Source organism: Mangifera indica, chromosome 11 (assembly GCF_011075055.1).
Source record: "Mangifera indica cultivar Alphonso chromosome 11, CATAS_Mindica_2.1, whole genome shotgun sequence".
NCBI lineage: Eukaryota > Viridiplantae > Streptophyta > Magnoliopsida > Sapindales > Anacardiaceae > Mangifera > Mangifera indica.
The window spans coordinates 5,312,332-5,325,546 of record NC_058147.1 but is presented as its reverse complement, the minus strand read 5'-3'; the positions used below and the strand labels follow the sequence as shown (position 1 = coordinate 5,325,546).

The window sequence follows — 13,215 nt, the reverse complement described above, 5'->3', positions numbered from 1 at the left end:
TGCATATATGACTTAAATTTATGGTTCGAATTCGTAACTCATTAATAAAACAAATTTATTTAGCAATTATTTAAAAAATTTGAATTAAATATAAACCAAATTTTAATCGAATCGAGTTATTTATCTAGTTTGAGAGTCAAACCAAATTAAATTTTTTAATTTAAAATTAATTCTATTTTAAAACGAATCAAATATTTTAATTTTAACTCAGTTTAAATTTAAATTAAATTAAATCAATTTTAAAATTTAAATCAATTCAGTTTAAATCTAACATTAATAATAATGTTAGTATAAAAGAGATTGTCGATTTTGATCAACTCAACAAGTTATACGAGGAAAATAGATTTCGAGCAAATTTGGACCATGCACTTAATTGAAATCCTATGAGGAAGGCTAACTATTGTTTTAAATTTGATAAATGATTGATGGTGGTAACCTGTCCCTTTCATTCCCGACTAGAATGCTCTGATGGACCACCGTATGTTTGGCTTTATTTAATTCGCTTTCCCTCCAAAAACATGAAAAGGCCCATTAAAAAAAGCGTTCCGTCACGTGTCATTAATTCTAGAATAACCACATCAGTATGATTGCTCTAAATTTAAAATTTGAACTCTCATTGGCCCAGATCATCATTGCTTACCGTTTAGCAAAAGCAACCGGCTCGTAGCCTGCCTGCTACTAGGTTTTCACGTGATGCACTTTCAAGAAAAACCCCCAGCCGCATTATTGGCCTTAGCTAGTGCGCACTGCGCACTGCGCACTTTAGCACTCAAACTCAATAAAGAGCTCTCAGATTATACATTACTATCTCTTTCTCTTTCATTCACTCTCTGTACCTAAAATGGCGAATCGTCTGGTTATGTTGCTGGTCTCTTTGTTAAGTTACTTGTTGTTCGATGGATCGGCTGCTGTCACGTTTTCTTCGAAGCTGATTCACCGATTTTCCGACGAAGCGAAAGAGAGATGGATTTCGAGAGGTGGTAACGCGTCGGTTGCTGGTATGTGGCCGAAGAAGGAAAGTGTGGAGTTTATGGACTTGCTTTTGCTTAACGACTTGAAACGGCAGAAAATGAGAGTGGATTTACAAAGTAGTAACAAGTCGCAGTATCAATTGCTGTTTCCCTCTCAAGGAAGCCATACTCTGTACTTCGGAAATCAGTTTTATTGGTCAGTGAAACTCGTTACTCTTTGTTTGGTTCCTGAGAAAACGAAAGATTTCTTTGTTTTTGTTTTTTTGTCAACCATTAATAAATAAAAACATGTAATCGATGGATTGCCCTATTAATTAATTTTAGGTTTCTTGTGCGTCTGATTTTATAATTCAGGTTGCATTACACGTGGATTGACATAGGGACACCAAACGTTTCGTTTCTGGTTGCATTGGATGCTGGAAGTAATATTTTATGGGTCCCATGTCAATGTATAGAATGCGCTCCGTTGTCTGCCAGTAACTATACTTCTTTGGTAGGCCATTTTTTCTTTTTGTTTTAAACTGTTTATTCTTCTTTGTAACGGTTTCATTTTCCTAGTCATGGTTGATGTCAGATTTTACTTCGTATAAATTATATATGAATTGAAATTGAAATGGAATGAACTGTTATCCTTGTGAAAGATATCAATTGATTCTTTAAGTGCTACTAGTGGCGTTCATCGTTAAATCAGGAGAATATCTGAAGGTAAATGTTAATGGGCATTCCCTTAGTACTCTGCCGCTCTCAGAAATGCATTTCCCTTTCATTTTAAAATTTGGTATCGCTGAAACATGTTGAAAGGACTCGAAGCATTAAACAGTGCTTTGGCTAGGAATTGATAACAGATTTAGCATTTTAATTCCAATGATTGATTGGCAGGTGCTCCCTTGTATTTGGGGCATCCATTGTGCAGGAAAGAGATCTGAGTGAGTTTGATCCGACAATTTCCAGCAGCAGCAAAAACCTATCGTGCGGTGATCAGTTATGCAAGCCCCACTCAAACTGCAAAAGCTTGAAGGACCCCTGCCCTTACATTGCTCAGTATGCTTCACAAGATACCACAAGTTCTGGATATCTGGTTGAAGATGTACTACACTTGGCATCAGTTAGCAATTATGCATCCAAAAGTTCAGTGCAAGCATCAGTAATTATAGGGTGTGTTTATGTGGGTTTTCCTTTAATGTTCATCAACCATGTATGTATGTGCTTAGACATATGATTCTTTCTGCTACATGTTTCATTCCATCAGCTGTGGTAGGAAGCAAACTGGCAGTTATTTGGATGGAGCAGCTCCGGATGGACTAATGGGGTTGGGACTTGGAGACATTTCGGTACCAACTTTGCTTGCTAAAGCAGGATTTATTCCGAATTCTTTCTCAATTTGTTTTGATGAGAATGATTCAGGAAGAATTTTCTTTGGAGATCAAGGGCCTGCCTCTCAACAGTCCACTCCATTCTTGCCCATAGGAGAAAAATAGTATGCCATCTATGTATATTTTACTCCTACATATGTCTTTTGCCCTGTCTAGGGAGGTAGAAGTAAAAGACTATAGCTTTTCTGCTAGCTGTTTGGAGTCCTTTGGTTGCTTTCATATATTTGGTGACTGATCTTGTAATTTTTCTCTTAATTGTTTCAGTGACACCTATTTTGTTGAGGTGGAGTCTTACTGTGTTGGAAGTTCTTGTCTTCAGCAATCTGGATTCAAAGCATTGGTTGATAGTGGTTCATCGTTCACATTTCTTCCAACTAACGTATATGATAATGTTATTTCAAAGGTGCTTCAATTGTCCTGATTTTACTTTATAAATTGTGTTACAATGTTATGGCCCAAAGATGATTATGTCTTTATTACAGTTTGACAAACTTGTGACTGCTAAAAAAATTTATCTTCAAGGAAATTCCTGGAAGAACTGCTACAATGCCAGGTTGGATTTTAAATGCGAAGAGTTTAGGAAAGCCTTATTGCTTATATCTTTAGAACTCATTGTCAGCTGTCTTATGTGAAACAGTTCAAAGGAGCTGCGTAGCATTCCCAACATGAGGCTCATATTTACTGCAAACCAAAGCTTTGTAGTCCATAATCACAAATATATCTTTCCTGAAAATCAGGTAGCTGATCCTGCTGGCTTAACTTTTCGACATTTGAGTCTAAACTTATGGTCCAATTAAAATTTTCAGAGAAATATGGTCTAAAACAGAGGCAGATTGAATTATTATAAACATGTAGTGTTTAGATTTCATTTTCTAGTTCACAACAAGTGTTTTGCATTGGTGAGAAGTTGACTTGTACAATCTTCAAGATTGTTGTGTACAATTTTAAGTATATTTGGTTGGTATCATCCATTTTTTCTACATATATGGATATAGATACCTTCCAAGTTTTCCTTTTGCATGTTTTCTCTTGATTGTTCCTTTTTAAGTTGATGGAAAAAATTAATGTTGGATAATTAGTTGTCTGGATGTGTTGTGCAGGGATTTACCGTATTCTGTTTAACTGTGATGCCTGCAGATGGAGACTTTGGCATTATAGGACGTGAGTACACTGTTGCAGTCTTTAATTTTTCCCTTTGACTTATCTATCTTCTCTTTATTCTCTCTGCGTTTTATGACAATAGATTTAATCCATGTCCTGCAGAAAACTTCATGATGGGCCATCGCATGGTCTTTGATAGGGAAAATTTTAAGTTGGGTTGGTCACTTTCCAATTGTAAGTGCTTCAGGTTTTTTTCTTAAATGAATACAGTCCTAAGAGTTGGTAGACATTATTTTAAATAAATAGCTTTACAATCTTTGACACCTAACTGTGAAAAATAAAAATCTAAGGGTCTTGAAGTAAGAATTTAGCAAAATTTATGTGGTGCATTCATTTAGTTGTAGGAGGTCTCCGTTTACTTAATATTTTAAAAATAGTCAAAAGTTCACATTAAGAATTAATATAACAAAGAACAGGTCCAAATTGTTATGGTCGTTGTAAGACCTTGGGTGAAATTTTCCTTCCAAATTATTATCAGTCTTATCATTGCTTTGTATTTTTATCGGGTATCTCTGTTGTTGAGGTGGCTATGTAAAGTTCATTTTAATCAGGTTGCATTCTTGCTTTCATAAATGAAATGTATCTATTGTTTACAGTTAATGCTTAGTACACAGAGAAGTTAAACAAGGTTGATGTTAAAATAAGTTATTTTTTTATATCAATCTAGTTGTCTTTGCTGTTTGTTCTTTGAGAAAGAAAAATCTGCTAGTATTTTTTAAAATACTGTATAAAAGAAATCCTTTAGAAGAAGAGAGTTAACTTGGCTGTGCAATACTCGGTAGCTCTTTTTTATCTAAGCATTTAATCTATTTTTGATTATGCTGAGTGATTAAATTGTTAACTTTGCTGTGCAATAATATGTAGCTCTTTTGTCAAACTCTGTAATGAACAGATGGTGGATGTGCAGTAATTGGTAAGGTTTGAAAATGAGAGTTAGGCTTAAATTTATGTGGCTGTTCTTACAATGATGGTATTGTTTCCAACAGTTTCTCTGAGTCAACCATCTCTTTGTGTTTGTGGTTTAAAAATTAAAATTATTTTTAATTTTTCCATTTAAATCTTTGATACCCAGTTGTGTTCATTGTATGTGGGTCTTAATTTGATACCTTTTTTGTTTAAACAGGTGAAGATGTGAGTGACAGGACACATGTACATCTTGTGCCACCGCCTGATGGTGGATCTCCAACCCCGTTGCCAACCAATGAGCAACAGAGCACCAGTAATGCCAGCACTGTTTCACCTGCCACTGGCAAAAGGGGTTCGTCAAAGTCCTCAGCATTGTCAATCCTGCAACTTCATTCTCTGTTCCTTCAAATGAGTTTATTGATACTGTTAATATGTTTGTTCCAACCATCCGATTAACTCTTTTCATCATTTTATTTTGTAAATCTTGTGTATTCTTATCATAACTCTCTCGGCTGATCGAGTGTTTGCATTTTGATTAGGTTATTGTATTTGATTGAGGTGGGTAGGAAGAGTTATGTTATGATTTGGTATGTTAAATTCTGTGGATTTAATATGATTTTGCTTACATATTTATGTAATTTTACATCTGTAGTATTTGTGAGGTCACTAAATTACAAGAATTTATGTAATTTAGTTCGCTGGGTTAGCATATTTATGTAGTATTTGGTATCAAAATGTTTGGCTTTAAGGCCAACCCAGTGAACTGTCCAAACATTCATTATAACCCTGGTGGAGTATAGGTGGGGATTTGAATCTCAATGTCCAAGAATTTAGTTTTTGTATTATTATTATTTAAAAAAAAAAAGAAAAGAATCTCTTGAATGTTGAATTTGGTTGCAGATATTAAGGAGAAAGAAAAGTTTTATGATAAAGCTGACGTCCTTTGGCTGTTTACCAACTATTAATACAATAGTAATAGAAATCAGCTTACGTTAGTGCTTAATCTTTAATTTGTTAAGAGTTCGAAATTTTCTTTGAAATCCAATTTCTGACTCTTTTAACATTAATGAATGAGAGGATTAAAAGGCACCAAAAAGTTACACTAAACAAACAATGGTTTAGTTGCATTCTAGGTAAGAAGTAGGATGTGGATTTGACTGTGATTGGTATTGGTATCTTCAATTTATCTCGGTATTTTCTTTATTATCGGCTTTGACAAATCTAGAGCAGAAGGGCTGGTAGAAGGCCAAACCCAGTTTCTTCTTTCTTGCTATGGACAAATATTGGGTTGTTTAAAATACATATATGGTGCTTTTTTGGTTCCTGGCATCATTCATGGGGTCCTCGTCCATCATATCCCAAATCCAGAAGTTTTTTGTTTTTTTTTTTTTAATTTTAACAAATAAATATCTTTCTCCTTGAGTTACGGCCATAGAAATTATTAAAAAAGAAATCAATAGAGACAAGTGTTAAGGTCAAGTAATTTGTTTGGTCATTTCAATCTTAAGCTCATAAAAAGCCTAAATTAATGTTGCGTAATTAAGTGGCAAGTCTATGATATATGGAAGGATTTTGATTGCTTTATGAACTGGGAATTGATTGTTGGAATGGGTTAACACTGAATATGATTTTGGTTTAAATAAAACCGGGTAATTGAATAATAATTTATAAATGAGTTTAAGTGATCAATAAAAATAAATTCAATATATTTACAAGTTTTAGTTTGGATAGACAATATTAGTATAAATCTTAAAACTTATTGGATCTTTGATAGATGAGTTTGATAACTTATTATATATTGGTTATGTCTCCTTACTGAAACTCATACAATATAAATTTTACCTATTAAAAACTTTCATTTATGAAGGCTTCAAGAGCGGAAGATTAGTCGTTGTGATACAAGTAATCTCGATAATATTACGAATTCAAATTATATAGCGTTCAAAATACTCTTATAATAAAAGTTTTCAATTAAGTATTTTATATTTTATATGTAGATATTTTTGAATTACGATTGTATAATTTTATATTTGTTCAGGTAAATGAAATTTTTCGTTGTTCTTGTATCACAATTTCAATGAGTTAGAAATTTCTTAGGAATGAAGTCAACAGATATGTATCAAATTTGCATTTGAACAAACTTTACCTGTAAAGTCTGTTGTGATATTCGGCAATGGTGAAAGCAACATAGATAACAAGTTGAAACCCTTTTTATCACTTTTTTTGGCAGACTCCCTGAATGGATGTATCTCTGCAACTGCAACATTTCTTTGTTATTATTATAAATTAATAAAAGTTCTTCTACCGACCAGGCACATGAATACTTCATTAACATGGGTTTAGTTTTTGACAGAGGCAGAGACGACTTAGAATTCTGAAAGTTGCACCTCGCTGTCACAAGTCCATTTGTAGCTTTACTTAGATTATTCTTTGTTTCCTGTTTTTTCTACAGTCGCACCGCCCAATCATTCATGAACCCTATCAACTAAGCAATTCACAAGTGGACAACAATATCCACCAAACCATACTTGTTTCTTTGCCACGTTGGACGTTTCATCTATTTCTTCCGATACGTGGCGTCCGCTGGTGCCATCAAAATCCAAACACATACTCTATTATTAAACAAATAATAATAACATATACACAAATTTTCAGCATTCAACTTTTGACAAGGTCCCTCTCCGCGAGCACCTCTGGGTCAGCGAAGTCTGGTGTTTACTGCTTTCTTTCACGTTTCGTGTACCCGAAGAATTGGATTCCGTCTGATTTAACGATACACAGAAATCGTATATTTGCTTTTAAAGAATAGTTTAAGCGGTAAAGAAGTGATTTTTAAGTATAAAAGCAAAAGGGTATAAATCTCTTTTATAATATTTTAAAATTAAATTATTAATTTATCTAATATAATAATCATAAAGTTGAATGGGGTTTCATTTACTTGGTTTAATTGGTTTAATGCTGAAGTATTATATATTTGAGAGGTTGAGTGAATCGTTTAGGAGGTTCATGCATGCTCCAACTTTGGTTATACACCGATTGAACACACTTTTATTAATATCTTTAGTTCAATAGTTTAATATATTATTAAAATATTATTTATTTAAATACATAATTTATTATAATTTTATAATAAAAAATATGTTTTAACAGTTTAAAAAATTTACATGTTATTTAATTCGTTTGAGTTTAATATTTTCAAACGATATGAGATATATATACAAATATAATATTTTTTATATATTTTATTAATATAAAATTTATATAAAAATATTATAATATATTTCACTAAATAAAGCGGACGCAGCCTTTAAAGTGTTTTGCTTTTGTGTTCGTTCTCTTGAGAAGTTTAGCAAGATAATCCAAAAAGGTGCCAAGGAAGCTTCTGTTATTTTCTTTTCTGTTATTTTATTTTAATTGTTACTGTTTCTAGCTTTTTTTATTTATTAATAATTGAAAACCTCTCTATTTTAACACTATAAATAATCCATCATACAAGCCTTCGACACCAAGACTATTCAGTATCCATCTTCTGATATAGTTCACTCATCAACGTTGATTTCTCTCTACTCTTTACGCTTCTCTGTTGCATTTCTTTGATACCCATTTGTAACAAAAAGAGAGCTTCTCTGGTTTTGTTTCAATCTTTCAAGTTCTTCTCTCCAGTAACAAAAAACATGGGAGTTCAGGGTACTTTGGAATATCTTTCTGATTTACTAAGCAGTGTAAAAAGGAAGAAGAAGATGAAGCGAACGCAGACAGTAGCACTTAAAATAAGGATGGATTGTGAAGGCTGTGTGCGGAAGGTCAAGCGTGTACTCTCTTCTGTAAAAGGTAGATATATATACATATTTTCCTTTATATTTCTATATCCTTCATGTTATCCTTCATAGTTTGTTTGAAAGTAACAATGATTTTCTGAATTGCAGGAGCCAAATCCGTGGAGGTGGACTTGAAACAACAGAAGGCCACTGTAACCGGATACGTTGACCCGAAGAAAGTGTTGGCAGCTGCTAAGTCGACTAAGAAGAAGGTGGAGATATGGCCGTACGTCCCCTACACTCTGGTGGCAAATCCTTATATTTCTCAGGCTTATGACAAGAAAGCTCCTGCTAATCACGTGAGGGCCGTTCCAGCCACCGCCACCATCACCGAGACCACGGTGAACGACACTTACATCACCATGTTCAGCGATGAAAACCCTAATGCTTGTTCAATAATGTGAATATACAATACATATATATGTACACGCACACACACACACATGTATTTGCACCTAAAAATCAATAAAATCTCTAGTAATTGTGAGCAAATTATGATTTTTTTTCAAATAAATTTTATGGTGGACGTGGAGGTGTATGAAGGGCCAATTTGATTGAATAGTCTGGGTTTCTATGAGACAGCTAAACACATGGTTAAATATTATATTAATTTCCATAATCGATGTTTGTATTTTTGCATGAAAACAATTATATCTTACGTATAGATAAATTTGTGATCGAGATCATGGAAATCGGCATAATTAATCAATTACTTTGTACGATCTATATATGCTATACAGCAACTACAATAGGTTACAGGGCATCACTTTATATAAGAAAATAGGAAGTTTAGGAAATACTATTTGATCAAAATGGTTACATATTGATTAATCACCACTATGAATTAATATGATATAAGATGATGAACATAGCTGAGAACAATCTTTTTAGACTTGGATATGACCTTGACATGTCAAAGGGTCAATTTACGGGTTGAATGATTCAATTAGCAGGATGGATTTTGGACATCAGAATGAGATAATTAAAAATTTTAAGTGGGTTTATTTAATATATATTAAATAATGTTGAACAATAAATATTTCCAACCAAGTTGTGTCTTTGTCTTTCTAATCCTTAATCTTTAGTTCAAGAATTTTCATCCTCAATTTTAAATAAATAGTGTTGACATCATTATAATGATCTAACTCGATAATTGAATTATGACATGACATTAATCTCAATCACAAAAGAGTATTGAAATCAAAAAGTGGAAATCTAACCAAATAACAATCCAAATTATCCAATAATCCAACAAAAAGAATCCAATACAACGATAAATATCAAGATACATGTCAAATAGTGCCAAGTTGTGATAGAATGTCAAACTTGGAGGTTATGCCAAGAATCTTGGCTCGAACAAGGTTGTAGATGTCAATAATAATGGTCCTGTGAGAGTTGTATTGTTGATGAAATATATGGTTATTGTGCTAATACTATAAGATATACACTGTCGCTGAGAGGATTAATTGTGCAAAGATGTTCCTGAAGTCATCTTTGCAGTGAAGATGAGTATGATAGTCTACTAGAGCATAGAGAACCATGAAAAAGTCGGTCAAATCATAATTGTTTTAGTTGAGACTTCCTTTCATGTATAAGAAGAAAAACCAATATAACTAAAGAAAAAGTGCTCACGGGATTCAGAAAAAAATCCACATCGCACACACTCATATGATGCAATAAAGCCATGGACCTAGAGACGATCCATGGTGCTTAGTCTTCCTTGGGATGCCAATGAAAGAGTGTCTTGAGATATGTCTCGTGAACCATAAAAGAGGATGAATAAAATTAACACTTCATTTATCTCTAAACAAATCCTAGGTTGAGTTAATGAAAAACTTAATCAATGAGTGAGATATAGAGGTCAAGAACCCCTACTTATTGGGTAACGAAGATCAAGTCCAATATAATTTGGAGGTCTAGGCTGCTAGATGAAATAAGCCGTGAGCCATCGCAAAGCACAAGTGGGTAATATATGTATCGTAAGAGAAAGGCAACCAACTGGATGCATTTACAAACTCCGTGATTCTGTGGAATTGAATCTTGAAAAACCAGATAAAGTAATGAGCTTTTTATTTAAAGTAATCTTTGTATTGGAATATTCTGTTCTAAATGTTTTGGATACTTCTGAAATGATTCCTTGTTTGAAAAGAAATGGAGTTGGTAATTCAAAATACTTATTTCAGTCAAAGGCAACTATATAATTAATCTCCAAACGCTGAAATTCCTCTCCATTAAGAAATGAATATTAGAACCGACCATTTGACGAATTGCACGACCAGCTCTTACACTACAACGTTTTGACCCTTCAATATTGGCTGAAACAATATGTTATTACTTTAAAACGTTTGATTCTTTCTTTCTAAAGGATGTAAAAGTTAATATGAATATTCAGGCCTTGAAATTGAAAAAGACATTTTAAAAATTTTTATTGTAACCGACAAGTGGAGCAAACAATTTTCAATACTGATCCGTTATCCTAACAAGGAAAAAATTGGATTAGAGTTCAGTATTTTTGACAAAAATTTTTTTTCAGATCAATCTGATACGACTTAAAATTAAATTGGATAGTGTTAGAGTTCATACAAAAATAACTTGACATAACCCATTTCGATTTGAATATTTTGAAAAATGTTACTTTAATAGAATTTATTAGAAATAAATTATAGAAATGTTAAAAAACAATATTAATAACAATTAAAATCTTTACAAATTGTATATAGTTATAATTTTTATTTAAACATTTTATTTTATTTATTAAATAGTAAGAATGTGATTTGATTAGTCAAATTATTGATGTGTTTTAAAGTTTTTAATATGTAATTTTTAAAACATTTGTAAACTAAACAAAATATTATATTACGTGTTTTATTAATAATAAATTTGAGTGATTTTGGTGAAGAAATTGAAATAGTAAAAATACTTTGAAGAGCAAAAATAACAAATAATTTTATGTCAATTTAGGTCAAATTAAATATTTAAGTGTTAGATTAAGGTTAAAAAAATTTGATACGAATCTAATCAAGATCGGATTAGAGTAAAAAATTTCTATTACGAAATTTGAATTATAATTGGATAACATAAATTTTTAAGTTTATCGAAAAGCACATTGTTGATCTTAACATGGATAAACTTTAGAAGTCAAACAGTCAACCCTTTAGTAATCTCTTTCACAACTTCGGGAGGAAAATCAGGGTCATGCCGACTTGTTATCCAATTAGTTTACTAATATTGTCAAGTCAATATAGATTTAGATTACTATGAAAGATTTATATTATACAAGATAAAAAATAACCAAGGGAGAAGTATTAAAGCATTGTAATTGATTAATTTAATTTGGAGACTATATTTATTATCGTTAGATTAAATTGAATTGAATAAAAATATATAATTTAACTTTGTGTATTAGTTTATTGTTTCTGGGTGGCATTAGATTATATAAATTTTAATAAAATTATATATACATATTTTTGGTATATAATTTAAGTATATAGATAATATATTATTATGTGATTAGATGATTTTAAATTAAAAATAAAATAATACTTAATCATATAATAACATATTATCTATATATTAAAATTTGTTATAAAAAAAAATATACATAATATTGTTTTATAGATTTATTGTAAATAAAATGAAAACAACATAAATAATAAAACTATTTAAATTTAAATTTTGTAATTTTTCTGTCACATCCTCAGATCGGTGAAGATAGAAAAGAAAGTGGATGTGAATTTATGGAATTGGGTTGTCCAGGTACCCATGGACCATCCATATTTGGACTTTGCGTGTTAGGCCAAATTTAAGATGACACACATTTCCTCGTACAATTTTGCTCACTGCTTTAGGCTCTCCTTTACAAGAAGATTTAATACCATGCACATATTTTATTTAATAATTTCTTTTACAGATAAATGATATGAAAATTTGTTAGGCAAATGATGCAATATTTTCTTCACATTATAACCTTAGGCTTAAAAATATGAATAATTATATATTGAAAAATTTAAGACCTATTGTTTGAGGTAATGTTGTCATCTGTATTGTAATATGATCAAATGATATGATAATAAACATTATATTATAAATGACTCTCTTAATTGTTAAAGAAATTGAGAGGCTATGTGAAAACCAAACATTGCAAAATGGTGAGTTTAATTTTAGTGAAATGATACATAGTGGTTAAGTGGTGCGATATCATTTTATATAAGTAAAGAATGGTTCTTGTTAGAAAATGAATAGGAGAGGTCGTAGTTCATTCAAACAAAATGTTTTGTTTCATTGCCTTTATGAAATTTTGGGTTTGAGAAGGGAATATCTGACAATGGTTAAAGTCAAAAAATTTATTTTCAGGTGAGCGGGTTAACAGTGTTTGATGAAAAATAATAGTTGTTAATAGTTGTTACATTGTTCGAAGCTATATAAATGATAAAAGACTATATTGTATAAAATTTCTATACTACAATACATTATGCTTGATCTATACGATTGATGATGTTCATGTTTAAGACCATTGTTTAGTCTTGTTGTGATAAATGTGACAAACACTTCTTTAATCCTCCATTAATACCATTGATGGACTAGATTATTAAGAAAGATGTTATCCATAGAGATGGTTAAAGATTAAACTCATTAAGTTAGTATTGTATAATCATTAGTTGACGCACATGATCTTAGTGGAAGACTGTTAAAAATATTTATTTTTTATATTAGACTTACATATTAATAATGATATATATTATATATTATCGACAATTTTGGATAATATTGTTATCATGTATTTTGTTGTAATCAAATAGTATAATGAAATTATTAGACTTAAGACTCGTCTCATTAATCTTTTTTGGTACGAGTTTTTATAAAATGTAAAGACTAATATATTATATTTTATTATTTTTTATGAGTCTATATAAAATATAATAAATATAGTAATATGTTGAGATCCCTAATCTAAACCTTAATTTTATTTTACATTTTTATTTATAT

General features: G+C 31.2%; 2 protein-coding genes across 3 annotated transcripts; both read left to right on the top strand.

Moving 5' to 3' along the window:
- Positions 1-731: 731 nt before the first annotated feature.
- Positions 732-5,049, top strand: LOC123228543 (aspartic proteinase-like protein 1). 2 transcript variants are annotated; one of them, XM_044653945.1, is made up of 10 exons: positions 734-1,167; positions 1,326-1,464; positions 1,885-2,126; positions 2,221-2,448; positions 2,609-2,747; positions 2,827-2,897; positions 2,982-3,081; positions 3,445-3,505; positions 3,608-3,679; positions 4,629-5,049. In XM_044653945.1, exons 1-10 carry the CDS (start codon positions 842-844, stop codon positions 4,865-4,867), a joined length of 1,617 nt encoding a protein of 538 aa, XP_044509880.1. In that variant the 5' UTR covers positions 734-841; the 3' UTR covers positions 4,868-5,049. The 2 variants fall into 2 exon arrangements, with proteins under 2 accessions (XP_044509881.1, XP_044509880.1); XM_044653946.1 differs by lacking the exons at positions 2,827-2,897; positions 2,982-3,081 and having other exon boundaries at positions 732-1,167.
- A 2,856-nt stretch (positions 5,050-7,905) lies between these two features.
- On the top strand, positions 7,906-8,721 carry LOC123228542 (heavy metal-associated isoprenylated plant protein 24-like). The gene is made up of 2 exons (XM_044653944.1): positions 7,906-8,242; positions 8,338-8,721. Exons 1-2 carry the CDS (start codon positions 8,086-8,088, stop codon positions 8,631-8,633), a joined length of 453 nt encoding a protein of 150 aa, XP_044509879.1. The 5' UTR covers positions 7,906-8,085; the 3' UTR covers positions 8,634-8,721.
- Positions 8,722-13,215: the final 4,494 nt, after the last annotated feature.

What these genes read in the sequence shown, in the direction of transcription:
- LOC123228542 (XM_044653944.1), top strand. Translation starts at nt 8,086, where the DNA reads ATGGGAGTTCAGGGTACTTTGGAATATCTTTCTGATTTACTAAGCAGT. An exon ending in TGTACTCTCTTCTGTAAAAG is followed by an intron (nt 8,243 to 8,337) that starts GTAGATATATAT and finishes TCTGAATTGCAG; the next exon opens with GAGCCAAATCCGTGGAGGTG.
- LOC123228543 (XM_044653945.1), top strand. Translation starts at nt 842, where the DNA reads ATGGCGAATCGTCTGGTTATGTTGCTGGTCTCTTTGTTAAGTTACTTG. An exon ending in TTCGGAAATCAGTTTTATTG is followed by an intron (nt 1,168 to 1,325) that starts GTCAGTGAAACT and finishes TTTATAATTCAG; the next exon opens with GTTGCATTACACGTGGATTG. An exon ending in AAGAACTGCTACAATGCCAG is followed by an intron (nt 2,898 to 2,981) that starts GTTGGATTTTAA and finishes TATGTGAAACAG; the next exon opens with TTCAAAGGAGCTGCGTAGCA.